General features: G+C 38.4%; 1 protein-coding gene across 3 annotated transcripts in view; it reads right to left on the bottom strand.

Annotated features, from left to right (window-relative positions):
• LOC126100100 (protein HIRA) overlaps positions 1 to 15,568 on the bottom strand; it is a 258,874-nt gene that overhangs the window by 24,273 nt on the left and 219,033 nt on the right. For 2 of the 3 annotated variants that reach the window (XM_049910614.1, XM_049910616.1), the window contains one exon: positions 14,210 to 14,370. In XM_049910614.1, the coding sequence (XP_049766571.1) occupies positions 14,210 to 14,370 (161 nt within the window). Of the gene's footprint in view, positions 1 to 9,323; positions 9,699 to 14,209; positions 14,371 to 15,568 lie in introns of those variants that run through there. The other variant, XM_049910615.1, reaches the window with a different exon arrangement.

Here is a 15,568-nt window from a genome sequence, read left to right as displayed (position 1 = left end):
AGGCGTTCGAGAAAGTGGTTGGTGTCTTTGATGAAGGATGGGAGACTGCATGTAATGGGTTGAAGGTGTTGATCTACGTAGGCAGAGATGCGTTCTGTGGGGGCTTGGTAACCAGCTACAATGGGACGGCCGGGATGATTGGGTTTGTGAATTTTGGGAAGAAGGTAGAAGGTAGGGGTGCGGGGTGTTGGTGGGGTCAGGAGGTTGATGGAGTCAGGTGAAAGGTTTTGTAGGGGGCCTAAGGTTCTGAGGATTCCTTGAAGCTCCGCCTGGACATCAGGAATGGGATTACCATGGCCAACTTTGTAAGTGGTGTTGTCTGAAAGCTGACGCAGTCCCTCAGCCACATACTCCCGACGATCAAGTACCACAGTCGTGGAACCCTTGTCCACCGGAAGAATGACGATGGATTGGTCAGCCTTCAGATCACGCATAGCTATGCGTGATCTGAAGGCTGACCAATCCATCGTCATTCTTCCGGCGGACAAGGGTTCCACGACTGTGGTACTTGATCGTCGGGAGTATGTGGCTGAGGGACTGCGTCAGCTTTCAGACAACACCACTTACAAAGTTTGCCATGGTAATCCCATTCCTGATGTCCAGGCGGAGCTTCAAGGAATCCTCAGAACCTTAGGCCCCCTACAAAACCTTTCACCTGACTCCATCAACCTCCTGACCCCACCAACACCCCGCACCCCTACCTTCTACCTTCTTCCCAAAATTCACAAACCCAATCATCCCGGCCGTCCCATTGTAGCTGGTTACCAAGCCCCCACAGAACGCATCTCTGCCTACGTAGATCAACACCTTCAACCCATTACATGCAGTCTCCCATCCTTCATCAAAGACACCAACCACTTTCTCGAACGCCTGGAATCCCTACCCAGTCTGTTACCCCCGGAAACCATCCTTGTAACCATTGATGCCACTTCCTTATACACAAATATTCCGCATGTCCAGGGCCTCGCTGCGATGGAGCACTTCCTTTCACGGCGATCACCTGCCGCCCTACCTAAAACCTCTTTCCTCATTACCTTAGCCAGCTTCATCCTGACCCACAACTTCTTCACTTTTGAAGGCCAGACATACCAACAATTAAAGGGAACAGCCATGGGTACCAGGATGGCCCCCTCGTACGCCAACCTATTCATGGGTCGCTTAGAGGAAGCCTTCTTGGTTACCCAGGCCTGCCAACCCAAAGTTTGGTACAGATTTATTGATGACATTTTCATGATCTGGTCTCACAGTGAAGAAGAACTCCAGAATTTCCTCTCCAACCTCAACTCCTTTGGTTCCATCGGATTCACCTGGTCCTACTCTAAATCCCATGCCACTTTCCTTGACGTTGACCTCCACCTGTCCAATGGCCAGCTTCACACGTCCGTCCACATCAAACCCACCAACAAGCAACAGTACCTCCATTACGACAGCTGCCACCCATTCCACATCAAACGGTCCCTTCCCTACAGCCTAGGTCTTCGTGGCAAACGAATCTGCTCCAGTCCAGAATCCTTGAACCATTACACCAACAACCTGAAAACAGCTTTTGCATCCCGTAACTACCCTCCTGACCTTGTACAGAAGCAAATAACCAGAGCCACTTCCTCATCTCCTCAAACCCGGAACCCTCCACAGAAGAACCCCAAAAGTGCCCCACTTGTGACAGGATACTTTCCGGGACTGGATCAGATTCTGAATGTGGCTCTCCAGCAGGGATACGACTTCCTCAAATCCTGCCCTGAAATGAGATCCATCCTTCATGAAATCCTCCCCACTCCACCAAGAGTGTCTTTCCGCCGTCCACCCAACCTTCGTAACCTCTTAGTTCATCCCTATGAAATCCCCAAACCACCTTCCCTACCCTCTGGCTCCTACCCCTGTAACCGTCCCCGGTGTAAAACCTGTCCCATGCACCCTCCCACCACCACCTATTCCAGTCCTGTAACCCGGAAGGTGTACACGATCAAAGGCAGAGCCACATGTGAAAGCACCCACGTGATTTACCAACTGACCTGCCTACACTGTGAAGCGTTCTATGTGGGAATGACCAGCAACAAACTGTCCATTCGCATGAATGGACACAGGCAGACAGTGTTTGTTGGTAATGAGGATCACCCTGTGGCTAAACATGCCTTGGTGCACGGCCAACACATCTTGGCACAGTGTTACACCGTCCGGGTTATCTGGATACTTCCCACTAACACCAACCTGTCAGAACTCCGGAGATGGGAACTTGCCCTTCAGCATATCCTCTCTTCTCGCTATCCGCCAGGCCTCAATCTCCGCTAATTCCTAATTTCAATCTGCCGCCGCTCATACCTCACCTGTCTTTCAACATCATCTTTGCCTCTATACTTCCGTCCCGACTGACATCTCTGCTCAAACTCTTTGCCTTTACAAATGTCTGCTTGTGTCTTGTATGTATGGATGGATATGTGTGTGTGTGTGCGAGTGTATACCTGTCCTTTTTTCCCCCTAAGGTAAGTCTTTCCGCTCCCGGGATAGGAATGACTCCTTACCCTCTCCCTTAAAACCCATATCCTTTTGTCTTTCCTTCTCCTTCCCTCTTTCCTGACGAGGCAACCGTTGGTTGCGAAAGCTAGATTTTGTGTGTATGTTTGTGTTTGTTTGTGTGTCTATCGACCTGCCAGCGCTTTTGTTTGGTAAGTCTCATCATCTTTCTTTTTAAATATATATATATATATATATATATATATATATATATATATATATATATATATATATTTTCCTATGTACACAAATTCTTTCACCTACAACACCTGGCGGTTTTCACATCGCAACAGGTTTTTAGTCTGTAATTTAAATGTTTGTATATAAGAGTATTCTTGTGTGTAAGTGGATGTGTGTTCGTGTAGTGTGATTCTTTGGTGTTCTTATCTAAAGATAAGATGTAGGTTATTAGAAACCATGGAAACCAGGAAGGACTTCTTCAGCGACAGAAGTTAGTGAATATGCAAGAGGGAAAAAAATAGATAGTTCCTCAATTGAGAAGTAAGAAAGGAAAAAAATAGATGTGGTTGCTAAGATCAAAGAAGAGAAAAAAGATAGCCCCGAGGACAGGAAACCCTTCCCACTCTCCTTCCCCAGGATCCCTACCTCCTACCTCACAGGAACTTGAGTGAGACACCAGAGGAGGTTTGGTGTTAAATCGTCTCCTACCGAACGGACATCCCCAACTTCACCCTTGAGGTCCCAAAGGAAATCTTAGCAATCCTATGGAAACAGCAAGTGATGAAGAATCAGGCACACTTGTTTGTGAGGGTTGTTTGAAAGGTGTGATGTATGTTTTGTGTTAGTCATGATTTGTGTGTTCTTGTAAACCATGCTTTTATCTATGTTAACCACCCCTTTCAAAATTGATACAAACACTTCCATTTACATCACCTTTCATAAAAGGTATAAAATATTCTATATAAAATAGGAAATTTATACACTATTGTATAGTTTGTTACATCATATTATATTTTCCACACATATAATACTTCATTCATTTTCTTTTCATGGCGATACTACTTTCCTTCTTATTCTGTGATTCGCCTGGATCGTTTTCTACTTGATTGTCATATCCAGTTTTCTAAGCACTAAAATTATAGGATAGATTTTAGGAATAGATGACAGGATAGTGTAAAATTTTAAAGGAATTCAGTGCAGGAAAACTATTTTGGAAGAAACACCATAAACAGCTCGGGATCCGACGGTTGTCACTCCGCCCATTAACACAGAATGTTAATGTCCCTGGGGGACGTAAAACTTTACATCTTTTACATTGTACTTCCCCTTCTCTAATCCAATTGCAAGATCTACTAAAAATAATGTCTTGGGATGTATTAACGTTTGTACTCGATATGGTCCTTCACATCTCTGGAAAAATTTATGAGTCTCTTTCTTTAGCGTCAAGCTTTGAAGTTGTCATCAACTTCGTATTGACATTCCACAGCCTTTTCATTATGTTTACTTACTCTTTGTTGTGCTTTTTCAACTAATTTCTTAGAAACTATTTTCTGATTCACTTCGTAATCAATACTTGGTTGTTCAGACCTATTAAAACACTTAATTAGAGGTTCTCCAATAAATGGTTTACCTATAACTTCTAAAGGTGTCAACCCAGTCAATAAATGTGGTAATTCATTTAAAATAAGTTCAAAATCTTTAATTTTTGTTGCCCACAAAGTATGTTTCTCATGACAGTAAGTATGACACAATTTTCCAGTTTCCTTCATCACTCGTTCACATGGGTTTGATGATGAGTTACAATTAGATATTAGCACCTGATGAATACCTTCCCATGCTAGGAAATCTTTAAATTCATTACTTACAAACTGTGGTCCATTATCTGTAAGAAACCGTTTTGGTTTACCTACTTCTAGGAAGTATTGTTGTAAACAGTGTATAACTGTTTGCATATTTGCTTTTTTAATAGGATATAGTCTAACATACTTTTACCAGCACTCTATGATGACCAAAATGTATGATACTCTTCCCTTTCCTTTTGGAACTGGTCCAAAAAAAGCCGCCGCTGTGAGATTGTTTAATGATAGGAATAATAGGATACATTTTGTATTTTACATGAGTATTATTCTCTTTCACTTTCTCGCAAATTTCACAAGTTCTTATCAAAGATGCTATTCTATGCCCTAGTTTCTTAAAATAATAAAACTTATTCATATGGGTTATTAACTTTTTTATTCCGAAGTGTCCATATCCTGTATGAGCATACCACACAAGTGCGTCTTCCATTACCTTCGGAATACATAAGCACCAACGCTGTGATGTTGCGCTCTCTCTAAAATAAGTTATGACCTACAATTTTCCATTTTCCTAATTGATCAGGACGATGGATATTTTCTGTTATCCTTTAGGCCATTTCCTTTACTCTGATGTATGGATATTCTACTGACATAAAATTAATGGTAAAAATAATGCCAGGTCCTTCTGTACATTTCAATTCTTTCATTCCTATGGGTAGCCTAAACAAAGCATCAGGTACAATATTCTCAGAATCTTTTACATATTGTATCTTAATATCATACTCCTGTAGGAAACCCATCCATCGCATTAACCTATTGTGCAATAATCGACTACTCATTAGAAAGGATAAATCTTGATGATCTGTATAAATGTGGTTTTCAGATCCCCACACTAGTGTTTGAAATTTTTGAATACTCTATACAATTGCCAATAGTTCCTTTTCCATAGCTGTGTAATTTAATTCATACCTATTTAGCCTATGGCTAGTAAAAGCTATGGTTTGGTGTTCGACATTACTTAAATCCCACTCTCCTTGGAAAAGTTCGGCAGCAATACCGTAATCAGATGCATCTCTTGACAACTTAAAACAGTTTGCATAACAAGACGATGTAATATGGGTGATTCTACAAGCGCTCTTTTGACGTTTTCAAATGCATCAGTTGTACCTTGATCCTAAGTCCATGGTACTCCCTTTTTTAATAAATGTAAAATTCTCGGGTCATTTAGTTCTTGCCCTTGTATGTACCGTCAATAGTATCTGGCCACACCTAAAAATCCTTTTAGCTGTCTTACATTTTTGAGGTGTGGACATTCTTCGATAGCTTTGATGCATTCAGGGTTCGGTCTAATCCCTGTATCCCTACAATATGACCTAAGAACTTAAGTTCTTGGCACACAAAATATGATTTTGACAGTTTCACCATAATACCTTTCTGTTTAACCCTTTTCAAAGTCTTGCACAAAGTTAAACAATGTTCTTCCCAAGTAGTTGATATTATCAGGATATCATCTACATATATTATCAAATCCTTCAATAACTCTCTACCTAGTGCCTCATCTAACACACGTATAAATACAGACACAGAGACATTAAGTCTGAATGGCAGTACACTGAATTGATATGATTTACCATCAAACAGGAATGCTGTATACTTTTTAAGATTCTGTATGTAACCTTATTTGCCAATATCCTGCAGTCAGCTCCATCGTGCTAAAGAACATTGCCTTTTCAAATTTGGATAACAATTCATCAATATTAATCGGTTTGTCTCTTCTGTCTCTATATGTCTATTTAATGTACGAGCGTCTAACACTAATCTTACTCCACCTGCAGCTTTTTTCACCATGACCAGAGGATTATTCATGATGCTGGAACTACGTTCTAGAATATTATTATCAGTCATCTTATTGATTTCATCTCTAACTGCTTCCTTAAAACTCACACATATTGGATACGGCTTACAGAAGAATGGAGTGTCATCTTTGATTCTGAAATTACAAATATAGTCACTGATGTTACCTGGACAATCGGAAAAAATACTTCATATTCCCTTAAACTTTTATATAAATCTCTCTTTGTTGTTCAGTTAATATTTGGGATTCATTAACTCTATTGTGTATATCAGTTCGATGTGCTCCGGATCTACATTATCGATCTTGGTGACAACTGTGCTGTAGCTGTTAATCACAGACACTGACACTCCGCTGTTTGTTTTTCAATGCAGCTGTTTATCATAAACGGAATCAAACATCTACTATTCCCTTTACCAAAACAAAGATTTCCGTAGAAGTTTAAGATGACCTTAAACTCTAATAACCAATCTAAACCAAACAATACATCCCTGTTAATATTTTCTACTATCAATAGTGTTTGACAAAATAGTATACCTCCAATATGACAGTTCACCTGAGTTTCATATTTCATAATTTTACTTTTCGTTTCAGTTATCCCGACTATATATACTCCAGTTACTGGCAATAATGGTAAGTGATGTTTATTTTGTATCGAATTAAAGAATTCTTTGGATATGAGTGATACTTCACTCCCCAAGTCTATAAATATAATAATGTCGGAAGTCTCCACAGTCCCTGCTATTATAGGTTGTGGGTTATTAGTATCTAAGCATGGTTCTTCAAGCAGTAACCATTCCTTTATAGGTATTTTTCGGGTAAAGTTAACATACTTATACCAAATCAGGCCTCCTAGTGTATCTCTACAATCTGGGCCCTGGCCCTGAATACAGATTGAACCATGTTTTCCTCATTATCACTCATTACGGGTTGGCCCTGAATACAGATTGAACCATGTTTTCCTCATTATCACTCATTACGGGTTGGTTACCGAAACGAGGTACTACATTTCCATTCAACGTTTTCTGGTTACTCGGTACAAATTCTTGGAAGTTACTGGATTTAGATTTGAAGGTGGATGCTTCTTTTGGTAATTGTCGTTACAATGATGCTTATTGTACTGGTGTACCTTTGCGAGGTTTACTTCATGCTTTTTGAAATTATTTCCACTATTTCTTTTATAGTTCGAAGTTTCCCCTTGGTGTAAAGCTTCATTACGGTCCTTATTTATTATGAAAGATAACAATTCCTCTACCGTTTTCCAGCCACTAAATAAGATGTCTTTTCTTGCACAACTGGGTAATCGTCTAATTAAAATTTGCACTAATCCCTCTTCTTCCATTGGCTTATCTAAGTACTTCGCCCGTGTTTTTAGATGCCAGTCGAAATACTTCCTCATGGTACCCCAGTATTGTTGTAATATTTTGGGTCCCACAGATCTGATTATTAACTTTTCCTGTGCACTAGCAGACCAGTATTTCTCTTTAAATTTCTTTTGGAAGTCTCCCTAACAAGAAAAATTCTCAGTATCTACGGTTCCCCATTCTGAGGCCTCTCCTAGTAGGCACCCCACAGGAAATACGATCTTTTTAGAATCTTCCCAATTCTTTGACAAAGCTTGATTGAATCTTTTCAAAAATGAGTCGGATGTACATCCTCGTCTGGCTTAAATTTAGGAAATTGCCTGGATAATCCTGAATTAGACCCCCCGCCCCCACTGTAGATCAGTCATAACTTTACTAATTAATACAACATTATGTGAAGTTACTCCTTTGTCTACTTTATTCTGGATAAGACTGAATTCCCATCAGAGGTCATCCCCAACTTTCTTGGTATCACAAAGTTCAGAAGATAAAAAGGAGATACGTTTCCAGATGTTACTTTCTCGGAAACTTCCCGATCTACAAGTTCTTCCACCTGTTCCTCCAAACTATTAATATTTATGATATCAGAGTTCACTAATTTCTCTTTGAAGTTCCTTCCCACATTATCCACTCTTGTATTAATACCTTAATTTGCAACTGAGTAATTGGCATTAAGTTATCTTGCTTACCGACACTCTCAAAGTACTCAACCCTTGCTTTACAGCATTGAATTTAACGTTGCACACATTTTCAAAGGATCCCAACTTTTCATTAAGCTCTGATTCTACACTATTACATTTGTCTTCAATATTCAATTCTAACCTTTTTGTCAGATTCCGAAAATTATCATTCTGTTTCTGGCTGAAATAGGTAAACATTTGATTTACATGAATAGTCAAGGAACTAGTCAATTCATCCTTTAAATCTAATTTCAAATTTTCTACTTTACAATTTAAGGCATCAAATTCAGTCTTTACAGCATCCATGCCTTCACATAGTTTACTAAACTCTTTGCTTTGTGAGTGGATTTTGGCATTTAGCAAACATAGGCAACTTAAAGTTGCATTTTGAGTATTTGAAGCTTCACTCTGGGCATCTAATTTAGAATTTAAAGTTTTGATCAGATTTACTAACTCAGACCAGTCTGGTCCTTCTTTGCTAACTCTCATAGCCATGGGTGGTTCTGAAGTTTCCTCGACCTGCTGTATGTTATCCATACTACTATAGGCTTTAGACCTTGTAAGCATTTAATGCTAATTGTAATTATACTAAATACACAGTAACGGTTCACTACACAGTAACGGTTCACTACACAGTAACGGTTCACTACACAGTATTCTGTCACACTTCATATTACTGTTTCACGCTCACCCAGCATAGAGTTCTCACTGCGTAGGTGAGCAGATGTGGAAGCAGGGCAGCACCAGTGAACAGCAACTCGTGCCGGCAGCATTGGATGTTGGTTTCCACGTCTGCGTCCTCGCAATGTGTGCGAGGGCTGTATAATCCCCGCACTGAATCTTCTTAGTCCGACTGTTCTAGGCGTATTTCTTCTTGGTCTAATACAGCGAGATTTTCTCCTTATTATGCTCTGAATCATGTTCTAATGGTTTGGACAACTTAAAAGTGTTGAAGTATGTATGCAAACTTCCACTTCTCTAAAGAGATGAATTACTTGAGATGTTCGGCCGACGTTCCTTGCTGGTTAGCCTGCCACTGCAAACTCTGTCTCTTCTTCTCCGAAGTAAGTTGCTAGTTACAGAAATTTCTCAAGACTTTTGCTACTTATAAAAATAAGTAGACATATAAAGTTTCATTTGATTCAACCAGTGTATATTTGAACTTCAGACATTTTACAAAATCCCACTCTTCACATAAATAAATACTGGTTAGTAAGTCTCTCGCATGTCCAAATGTCAGAAACAAAGTTAATTTACATATAAGAGAAGGTTAGCATAATAACCATGTCCTTTCTCAACATGAATCTTAATACATGTCTTCCCTTCACCAAGGCTAAGAAAAAAGTTTTTAATGGTTCTTTTTCAACTATACACATTACTATAACAATGGTCAAAACACAATTAGAACAGAGTAGCTTAAACACTCCATGGTTGTTTTGTCCACTTTCACTAAACTTCCATGGATTTACTGACAAGTACTTGTTGGTGCAGTTCGACCGCTGCGTCTTCATTCTGCTCGCGACTCATTTCCAACCTGCACGCACAAACATGTGATGCATAGTGGGTAGGATTCCACTTTCTCACACTCATATCTAAAATATCATGTGTTCAAGATGGTAGAAGGCTGAGTGGTTCTAAAATTTACATAGAAATTCTCGAATCACTACAGCAGCAGACGGTGGGTGCAAGGCACTTTCATGTATCTTCTTTAAGGCCCAGATGGCTTGCAGCGCCGCCATCAGCTTCGCATCTGTCATGTACACGATGATCTTTCAGTCTCTCTTCCCCCCAGATTCAAGGATCCATAGGACAATGTGGCCACAACAGCCGATAGAGGGTGTCATCAGAACACTGCAGGATGACCCAATGGAGATGGAGCCTTCGCCTCCTCTCATCCTACCAATAGATATGGACCCACACACACTGCAGCAGTCGCCACCTTCTTCATATGGTTCACGGCAGCAAGAGGTGGACGCGTACCCTTCTGGTCATTTTCTGCGGGAACGTTTCCGCCAGACCACAGGCCAGATGGCGGGGTACGGCTGGAAGCTTGATGTCCCCTGCAGCCACAGCTTACAGCCTGGCAATGAGCTCACACTCCTGCCTTCCCCACCCTGGTCGCACTCCCTACACGACAATGGTCCATTGCTTTGTGGGGGAGGAATGTTCTGACATAACTGCAAGCACTGGAACGAAGATGAAGAACGCAAGAGAAGAGAAGGTAGTGAAACGACATCAGCCAATGGTGCGCTGATCAGGACCACACCACGACAGGAGCGGTCTCTACAAGAGGAGAATATAAGCATCGCTCCTGCCAGCCCTGGCCGCTCAGTATACAGACAGTATTAGCACATTTGTAATAAAATCTATTACTGTGATTTTGCTTGAATTGTTGTATAGCATTCTGAGAATGCAGCATCCTTTAGGCACCCTATTCGAGGTGAGTGGGCAAGACCCCACAAAACTTTTCCTTGGAATTAAAAATGTTGTTTCAAGCCCCATAATGGCATTAAAGTATTAATGATATAGCAAATATCATTACTGCTATTGTATGACATAAAGGAAGCTATAAACCTAAGCCTGGCTTCCTAGAATGACATACATATGAGCATAAAGTATGCGTTACCAGGGTGTACACACGGACAAGAAAAAAAGAATTCCCAGATTTCCCAGTTAAAAATGCACTTTTTCCCATGTGAAAGTACACTTCTTCCTAGGTGATGATAAGTGACAGTATGACATAGTCAGTCACAACAGCAACATAATTGTTAAGTAGAGTGAACACACAAATAGGAAAAGTTAATGGTTTACATTAATGTACATAGTTTGGCTACAAGAAAAGTTAAGCTTTTACATATAATATTGGTCTTTATTGCGTGTGTTACACTTTAAGATACATCACACAAATGCGCCAGTAAAATTTAAAAAAATGACATAAAAGTCTGGTCTTCTGTGCTCAAAATTCTTCTAAGTGGCTAGTCCTCAATGTGTTAAGTTTTAAATGAGAATCAAACACTCTGTGATTTTAGAAATTCATTGAACATTCGCACACGTAACACGAAACATATTGCGCAAAAGGAAATTTACTTTGAAACTAACACTTTTCAAAACACCATTTTCCTGCAAGCTGTTAGAAATAAGTTTTGTTTCAGCAATTGCTAGAGAGTGCCAGAGAACAGGCATTACTGCACGTGGGGAGCTATGACGATGTAGGAAGCCCATATGTTCATACATATATAGTGTTAAGAGCTCTTACATGACATCATAAAAGCAATAGAATACTCCAAGAGCATTGGAATTTCTAATACCACAATAAAATGCACAATTCGGCTTGAAGTGCACATGTTTTCATATGTCCAGTTTCACAATAACCTGATATTAAGATTTCAGTGTAGTTTTCTGGATGCAAATTTTCTTGGAATACCAATACTGTATTATCTCCTGTTTGGTTCTTTATTGTGGCATAATGAAATACATGCCAGGGGATGAAAATGTGCACTTGAAATTGAGTGAACAGTTGAAACTAGCTAATAGTGCAGAATGAAACACTTTGTTTATAATAAATTGACTGCCTCTGTGGAAAAAAGCCACATTTATGTTGCAAACCGAAAAAAATAACTTCCCTGTTCTGAAGGTGATTGACTGCCAAAAACAAGGAAAGAAAATAAGTAAGAAAACTGAAACTAATAACATGTGTTAGCCTTCCATAATTATGTAAATGTATTTTAATTCATTTGATAGCTTCCAGCTACAGAAATAGGCTTTGTTTTCATTTGATGTGAGAAGCATAAATGAAGAGGAAACATCAAAATCACTATATGTAAGCATGGCTTACATGGATACCAACCCTCCCCACTACAACCCAGACTGCTATGTGCATGCGGCAATCTGGCAGCTTGGGTGAGCCAAAAAAATTTTCAGAGTAGCATCTGGCTGCTTGTTGCTACTGCTGATGAGTAGATTTTTTATGTATCCAATTAAATAACTTTACCTATAATTTACTGTTTTCATTGTTACATATTACGTACTTCAAGCTCATATGTACATCATTCTAGGAAGCCAGTCTTTGGTTTTATAGCTTCCATTAAATCTTAAAATAGCACTGATGATTGTTGCTACATAATTAATACTTCAATGCCACTATGAGACTTTAAGCAATATTTGTATTTGCGATGGAAAGTTATGTGGACTGTGTACCAAAATAACTTTTATAACACAGCTATGACGTAATTATTTTTGACAAACAATATTGTAAGCATTATTTTTAATTGCAATTAGTATTTTTAAAAAATTATTACCTTACAACACCATTGCTATCTATTTCACCCTTTATAACACCCCTCCCCCCTCCAACAAACTTTTCCTACGTTCCATTCACCTCCCTTCTTCCTCAAATAGGCTGTAGTAATAACTTTAAGATTGTAATAATAGGTTTATACACTGAGCATTACAGTTCATTGTCCTTTTTTACGTGATTGTAAACACAAATAATTTTACATGGCAATATTTCTACATCATAAATAATCTTGGTTTAGTAGTTAATGTCACCTTCACTTTGCTGAAATTTTAAATCTACAAATGAACATTTACTACAGCTATACTCTGCAAACCACCATAAGTTGATGGCAGAGCTGCTCACATTATATAGTATGTATTGTAAATATATATATTTACTTTTATGAATCCATTATTACAAAATTTTATGGATATACATTATTACAAAATGAGCACCAGTATTATGGTTAATCCTACTGGTAATTCATTTCATTTCATGCACTGTAAATAGTATCACAATGATACTCCATCGATGGACACTATACCATAGCAACTCTTGATAACACAGCTACACTGTACTTACTGTAATTATTTTTTCATAAACAATGCCACCTAGCCTACACTATTATATCAATGTTTATTCACTTGAACAACTGTAATTTGATATTATTCATTTTATTTTATTATCTTATCTATGCAATCCTTTTACTGTTTATCCTGTGTGTTTGTAATTATATTACAAAATGGGAAATGTATACATCAACTACTCTAAATGTTAATCATATGTATGCTGAAATTGTTTTTTTTTACAAGTAAAGCCATCTATCTAGCTGTTAAGTACAGCACATGTATGATATCCTACTAGTTTTACTCTTATTTCATTTTTAATCTTTGTGTAATTTATTACATATGTCTATAAAATTACAGTATGTAAATGGTAGATATATTGCTACCCCCTGCACTCTCTTGTAGCTGACATCACTTGTGACAACACATAGTACCAGTAATTAATTTGCAGTCATCTGTTGCTCACATGATACCCATATGTTTTGTACATGTAGTGATTTTAATATGGAAGGCTTTTATATATGGCAAGAGCTCCCTAGATGCTTCAGTTCTATTGTGGATTCAATGTAACCAGTTGTTTACTAATGATACTATGTATATATTCCACTCAGCCTTTGAAAATGATGTGTAATTAACACATGTAGGGCAGCTTTTCAATAAACAATGTGGCTAAGACAATCTGAAACTTTGAGTGGCACTATCACATTGGAAATGGAAACGCTGTGTGGGTAGGGCCTCCCATTGGGGAGACCACTCGCCTGGTGCAAGTCTTTCAAGTTGACGCCACTTCGGCGACTTGCGTGTCGATGGGGATGAAATAATGATGATGATAAGGGCAACACAAAACCCAGTCCCTGAGAGGAGAAAATCTTCAGTGACTTGCCTGTCGATGGGGATGAAATAATGATGATGATAAGCACAACACAACACCCAGTCCCTGAGAGGAGAAAATCTCTGACCCAGCCGGGAATCGAACCGGGGCTGTTAGGCATGACATTCCGTCTCGTTGACCACTCAACTACCAGGGGCAGACAAAAGAAACATTACTGTTGTTATCAAGTCAGATGAGATAACCATATTAAGTGGAACAGATGTTAAATTTATTTTGTACAACAGCCGAAACAACACAAATCTTTTCTGAGAAATGTACAATAACACTCATCTCTAAAATTATGTTTTTATATATGACATCAATGGAAATACCTTCTTGAATGAGAAACCTGGCAAGACACATCAACCAACTGTGGTACTCCTTTGGTGAGTTGAGTGCAACACATGCTGAAAGTTGTTGTTCCAGAAAGGTTATTGTGCATAGAGGCCCAACATTTGCTCCATTAAGAAGGCGACTTGCAGTCGACGAAATCCTGTAGAAGAAAAAATGTTTTGGATGAATGTAGATTTTATTTTCGCCAAAAGACAAAGTACTGTTGATAATGTGAATAACTCGACAGCATCCAGCTTTATAATACATTAATATATAGACAAAGAACAGATATATTACTCCAGATTTAAGATAGAATCAGCAAGCATTCTAGTACATTATAATAATTAATTTTTACTTAACTTCAGTAATGTAGCTATCATGGGGTATATAACAGCTTTTAAGCTCTAGTGTAATGAATGCAAAAGTATAATGGTGAAGGCAGTATCTAAGAAAATAAATTTCTCATATGATGTGTTACATTAATTATTTTCAGTTAAATTACATAAATAAACTTCACTTAAAAGAGAAATTTATGAGAGACTACAAAATACATCTCACTCTGGCCTATAATGTGAAAATATCATTTATTCAACACTTTTTATCACATTACGGACAAAATTAAAAGCACTTCTTGAATGTGGTGTGACCGAAGTTACTGTTCAATTATCATGATACGCAGTGGAAAGGAGTTACAATAAGTGGTTAAACAATGGAACTTAAAAACAGGCATTTTCTCCGATTAAAGCATTTGGACAAAGTGCATGGTGTACCTGCATCAGCTGTAAAGATCATTTACTCACAGGTAATGAATTTTAACTAGGGTGAATATAGACTGAAGATGAAGCACACACTGGATGTTCAGCTGATGTCAACAGTTTTTGTTGTGGCCTCCTCATAGTCAAATAGATTTTTGGTATTATTTCATAACCACAAATAAAACAAGAACCCAATTCTTTTTGATTTTTCAACTGTAACAATGTTCAAGTGGTGGATTTTTACCTTGCCAAATTACAAGTAATAACAATAAATAGTCAAAAGCACTTTTGTTTCTACCTGACATAGTCAAATTGGAGATAAGTGATGTATGTTTATTAAAAGTTGTGCAATCAGAAAAATCCTTTATTAGTCAAGATAGTAACTCCAATTTTTTTTCTTTTATTAGTACATAGTTTTGGCTATCTTAATTAGCCATCTTCAGATCTGTAATACGTGGGAAACTGAGTCTAAGAAAATAATACAGTGTAAACAATTAATATAAAAACATTCTAACACAAAGTGTGTACCAAAACCATTTTTTATTTAGTGTACATCACCACTTGGCAAGACATATCATCATAATTTTGTTCCAGCTGCACTGC

The sequence above is a fragment of the Schistocerca cancellata genome, chromosome 9 (assembly GCF_023864275.1).
Source record: "Schistocerca cancellata isolate TAMUIC-IGC-003103 chromosome 9, iqSchCanc2.1, whole genome shotgun sequence".
Classification (NCBI taxonomy): Eukaryota; Metazoa; Arthropoda; class Insecta; order Orthoptera; family Acrididae; genus Schistocerca; species Schistocerca cancellata.
Note: the sequence above shows the minus strand (reverse complement) of the source record. Positions and strands in the feature narration are given on the sequence as shown.